Source organism: Brachyistius frenatus, unplaced genomic scaffold, assembly GCF_029030835.1.
Source record: "Brachyistius frenatus isolate BFR_SWC_R1_liver_20210118 unplaced genomic scaffold, ASM2903083v1 Contig_191, whole genome shotgun sequence".
Classification (NCBI taxonomy): domain Eukaryota; kingdom Metazoa; phylum Chordata; class Actinopteri; family Embiotocidae; genus Brachyistius; species Brachyistius frenatus.
The window spans coordinates 512,501-517,500 of NW_027210790.1; the positions used below are offsets into that span (position 1 = coordinate 512,501).

At 52.7% G+C, this 5,000-nt stretch overlaps 1 protein-coding gene across 3 annotated transcripts in view; it reads right to left on the reverse strand.

The window, feature by feature from the left end:
• Positions 1-5,000, reverse strand: part of fhod1 (formin homology 2 domain containing 1) — a 21,821-nt gene that overhangs the window by 2,070 nt on the left and 14,751 nt on the right. For all 3 annotated transcript variants that reach the window (XM_069718382.1, XM_069718381.1, XM_069718380.1), the window contains 11 exons: positions 4,832-5,000; positions 4,531-4,680; positions 4,288-4,451; positions 3,589-4,188; positions 2,261-2,416; positions 1,960-2,142; positions 1,755-1,874; positions 1,367-1,528; positions 1,095-1,285; positions 832-1,024; positions 541-715 (listed from right to left, as the gene is read on the reverse strand). The exon at positions 4,832-5,000 is cut by the window's right edge and continues 4 nt beyond it. In XM_069718382.1, coding sequence (XP_069574483.1) covers positions 541-715; positions 832-1,024; positions 1,095-1,285; positions 1,367-1,528; positions 1,755-1,874; positions 1,960-2,142; positions 2,261-2,416; positions 3,589-4,188; positions 4,288-4,451; positions 4,531-4,680; positions 4,832-5,000 — 2,263 coding nt within the window. The remainder of the gene's footprint in view (positions 1-540; positions 716-831; positions 1,025-1,094; positions 1,286-1,366; positions 1,529-1,754; positions 1,875-1,959; positions 2,143-2,260; positions 2,417-3,588; positions 4,189-4,287; positions 4,452-4,530; positions 4,681-4,831) is intronic.

Genomic DNA, 5,000 nt, shown 5'->3' on the forward strand with positions numbered 1-5,000 from the left:
TCTACCAGGTCTCTGGAGGTCTCTAACAGGTCTCTACCAAGTCTCTGGAGGTCTCTACCAGGTCTCTGGACCAAGTCTCTGGAGGTCTCTACCAAGTCTCTGGAGGTCTCTACCAGGTCTCTACCAGGTCTCTGGAGGTCTCTACCAAGTCTCTGGAGGTCTCTAACAGGTCTCTACCAAGTCTCTGGAGGTCTCTACCAAGTCTCTGGGGGTCTCTACCAGGTCTCTGGAGGTCTCTACCAGGTCTCTGGAGGTCTCTAACAGGTCTCTACCAAGTCTCTGGAGGTCTCTACCAAGTCTCTGGAGGTCTCTACCAGGTCTCTGGAGGTCTCTAACAGGTCTCTACCAAGTCTCTGGAGGTCTCTACCAAATCTCTGGAGGTCTCTACCAGGTCTCTACCAGGTCTCTGGAGGTCTCTACCAAGTCTCTGGAGGTCTCTACCAGGTCTCTACCAGGTCTCTGGAGGTCTCTACCAAGTCTCTACCAAGTCTCTGGAGGTCTCTACCAGGTCTCTGGAGGTCTAACAGGACCAGGTCTTACTGCGGACGACCCGGGAGCGTCTCAGGCCTCTCTGCTCAGCGCCCAGGCTACTGTTGGTGCTGATCAGCAGGTTCTTCATGTTCTCATGCTCCTCCTCCTGACCCTCCGTCTCCATGGCAGCGGAGGTGGGGGAGGGGCTGTCCTGACAAGGCACTGCCCCCGAAAACTTCTCGGTCTGACGGGAGGAGACATATTTAGGGAATTAGTTGATTTCATATTCGTTTCATTTTAAAGCTTTAAAAGACGTGTTTGCAGGCGAGACCGCTGCCGGTGACCTTTGATCCCGGTTACCTCGGTGATCATCTTGCCCCGTGTCTTGGTCCGCTCCCGGTGGGCGGCGCGTTTGCGTTTGAGGGTCAGGACCCGCTCCCTGGTGGTCCGGTACTCCAGGGAGAACTCGCTGATAATCCGGCAGAAACTCGTCACCTTGATGTCCCGGACCGAGGAGGACGGCTGACCCAGGAACAGCAGGAAGGAGTGGAACCTGGAGGAGGAGGAGGAGGAGTCAGTCATAAGCCCCGCCCCTTCCCCTCTCTGTTTGAGTGAGAGCTGACCTGTTGATGACCCTCCGGTGGACGACCTTCAGGATGATGATTCTCTGCGTGCAGTCCTTCAGGAACTCCGTCATCTTGTTCTTCAGCACCGCCTTGGTCTCGTGTTTGGTCACCACCTTCAGGTTGTCCCATGATGCTTTGCAGCGTCTCTCCAGCTGCACCAGGTTCTCCGACAGCAGCTCGAAGTCCACCTGAAAAAGCAACAACAACAACAAACAACACTCAGCTGCTGCGTCTCGGAGCTCGGAGGAAGCGGAGGACGGCGGACGTACTTTAGACGAGCGCGTGATGGCGGGAACCTCGGAGTAGATGTCAGAGGATTGTGGGTAATTTTCCACCACCAGGCTGCAGGTGTGATGCAGCAGAGACTGACGGTGAACTGTGTCTTTCACCTCCACCACCTTCTCCAGGTAACCCAGCTCGAAGCCTTTCACCTGACACACACACACACACACACACACACACACACACACACACACACACACACACACAGGTCATGTGACTACAGGTAGGAGTTGAAGTCTCTAATCTGTTTGCAGCAACAACACTGATGTGAGCTTCATCAGATCATCTCATGTTTATACAGATCAGTATCAGCGAGGCGTCTGATTGGTCGAATGAAACTAATGTTTCGGTGAACGTGCTGGTTTCTGTTCTCACGTTGGAGCTGTTGAGGAAGTTTCCGATGGCGAGCAGCGTCGCCAGGATCCTCCTGAAGGTCTGATTGGACGCCAGCTGCTCCATGCCCAGCTTCAGGTCAAACAGCGGCTCAGCGATCTCCTGCAGGGGGCGACAGAGTCACAGCAGGTTACATGTTGTCGCTGCACACGGACGATCCTCCACCGATCAGCTGACTGCTCTTCACCTTCTCCAGAGACTCGTAGTTGAGTTTGAAGGCCCAGAGCTGCAGGCGGGGGGTCAGGGCACTGATGGAGGCCAGGCTGAACAGGAACTGCTCCGCCGGGCCCAGAGGGACGTCGGGATTGGCCAGCTGAGCCTCCTGGATCTTCTGCTTCTCCTCGTCTGTGGGCGTCATGGTGAGGATCTTCTGCTCGGGACAGAGGGGGCGGAGTCAGTGAACGGGTCTCCAGTTTACACTGGTTTCATTATGAAGTAGTTTAAGATGACAGCGATTTGATCCTCTGCAGACAGGAAGTGGTCCGCACCTCGATCCCCTCCTTGCTGATGGCGAACTCGTCAAAGTTGAGGATGGCGGTCTTGATGACGTGGACCGCCGGCAGCACGGTCATACCGATGTTGATGGCGTTACTCCTCTTCGGGTCCAGAACCAGAATCTCAGACTTTTTCGTCTCAGGTCCTTTCTGCACAGAAACAACACAAAACACACTGATAAAACAACATGTTAAAAACAACACGTTAAGAAAACACACTGATAAAACAACATGTTAAAAACAACACGTTAAGAAAACACACTGATAAAACAACATGTTAAAAACAACACGTTAAGAAAACACACTGATAAAACAACATGTTAAAAACAACACGTTAAGAAAACACACTGATAAAACAACATGTTAAAAACAACACGTTAAGAAAACACACTGATAAAACAACATGTTAAAAACAACACGTTAAGAAAACACACTGATAAAACAACATGTTAAAAACAACACGTTAAGAAAACACTGATAAAACAACATGTTAAAAACAACACGTTAAGAAAACACACTGATAAAACAACATGTTAAAAACAACACGTTAAGAAAACACACTGATAAAACAACATGTTAAAAACAACACGTTAAGAAAACACACTGATAAAACAACATGTTAAAAACAACACGTTAAGAAAACACACTGATAAAACAACATGTTAAAAACAACACGTTAAGAAAACACTGATAAAACAACATGTTAAAAAACAACACGGGAAGAAAACACTGATAAAACAACATGTTAAAGACGACACGCTTGTTGATATTTACACGTCTCAACAGTTTTCTTTTTATCTGATTCGCTCCTTTTTAAAACCAAAACTTCACCATTATAAACATACATGATGCAAAACACGTGTTGGTGACACCAACAAAGACTTGATTTATGGATAACGGTATTTATGATATGAAATTAACATTTAGTTTTTATAAACCCGAACATCATTTAGTAAAAATCAGTGTTGATGAAATATAATTAATTGTGTTTTTTCTGCCCTGAGTCGTGTCTGCAGGTCCTCCTCTCTTAAACTAGGATCCTGCTCTGATGACAAACGTGGAGAACATTTTACAGCCTGGCGGCGCCCTCTGGTGGTCGAACTGTTCAACATCTCTCCACTGACATTTGTTCATATTGATCAGCTGACATGGTGCAGGTCTGTTTGGTCCTCTGTGTGTCGCCTGAGAGACGAAACTCGGGGCAAAGCTAAGGTTTTAAAGACAAACTTTAATTCACCTGTAAACATTGAGCTGAAAGTCTGCGTGTCTCTTCTCAATAACACCCCCCACACCTCTCCCTCGACCCACACAAGGCTGGTTACCTTGGCAACGGGCAGGTCCTTGGCTTTGGACTCAAACAGGTGCTCGAGGCGGGCGGTGTCCACGGCCACCTTGTCCAGCGACGCCCACACCGTCCCCCGACCGAAGCGACACTTCTGAGGCCTGTCGGCCTGCTTCAGCTCCTTCCAGAACAACTTCACCGTCTTCTTCTTCCTCTGAGAGGACGCCGAGGACAACAGGAGGGGAGGAGGAGGAGGAGGAGGAGGAGGAGGAGGAGGAGGAGCACCTGGCGGAGGGGGAGGAGGAGGTGGGGGCGGAGGGGCTAGACCTCCTGGTGGGGGAGGAGGGGGAGGAGGAGGAGGGGGGACAGACATGCCCGGAGGAGGAGGGGGAGGAGGAGGGAGGCCGGAGAAGCAGGAAGACGAGGAGTCGAAGGTGTCCATGTCCAGGACGTCGACGTCCTCCTCGTCCAGCAGGTCGGAGAAGTCGAGGTCTTTGATGCGCAGCGCGGCGGCGCTCGGCTGCAGCTGCTGCCAGGCGTCGGCGGGCCCCCCGGGGCCCAGCGGGGTCATCTGGGTCGTCTCCAGGCGGCGGGCGTGGGTCTCCACGTCGACGCTGCTCTGGTGCCGGACGTGTCGGTTCTGACGGGAGCACGATGACAGGTGTCAATCACAGCTTTCATCCACGGAGTCCAAGTCGTCGTTGATCGGCGACGGAAGGACGTCCTTCCATTTTCTCACCTGTTGCTCTTCGGCCAGTCGGGCCAGCGCCGCCTGGGCGGAGCCTTCCAGACCTTCTAGCTCCGCCCTGCGGGAGGCGCTGCTCTCGCGGGGGACGTTCGGCTCCACCGAACGCGCTCTGAAGCTGGAGAGACGTTGCAGCACGCGACCGGCCAGCTCCTCACCTGAGAGGAACCCAAAGGAGGTCAACATCCCAGAACCAACAAGACACCGGGTCACCAGAATCAACAGCAGCAGCCTCACCGGGCGTGAACTTCCCTTCTTCTTCGGTGGTGTCGGGAGCAGCAGCAGCAGTCGGGCTCGTGGGCACTGCGGCAGACGTCTTGGAGTAGAGCATGTCCAGCAGGAACTTATTGTCGTTGGACAGCGTGCTGCACTGCCGCTGCATGGAGGCTGCACACAGAGACACATGTTGACGGACAGGAGACACGTCCGTCTGCCTGGAGAGGACGGTGTTCCTGTACTTCCTGTCTCTGCCTGCAGAGGGCAGCGTTCGCAAGTTTTAGTTTTCACACATCAGACATAATATTTTAATATTTGTTACCGTGACACGTCGGATCTTCCGCCGCCGCCGCCGCCCCGCCGCCCTCCTCCGCCGGCGTCTGCTGGCTCGGAGTGATGACATCATTGGATGAGGACGGCCTGGACTGGCTGAGGTGTTTACTCCGTCTCTTCTTCTCCCACTGCGTGGCCGCCAGGCTGCGCAGGAAGGT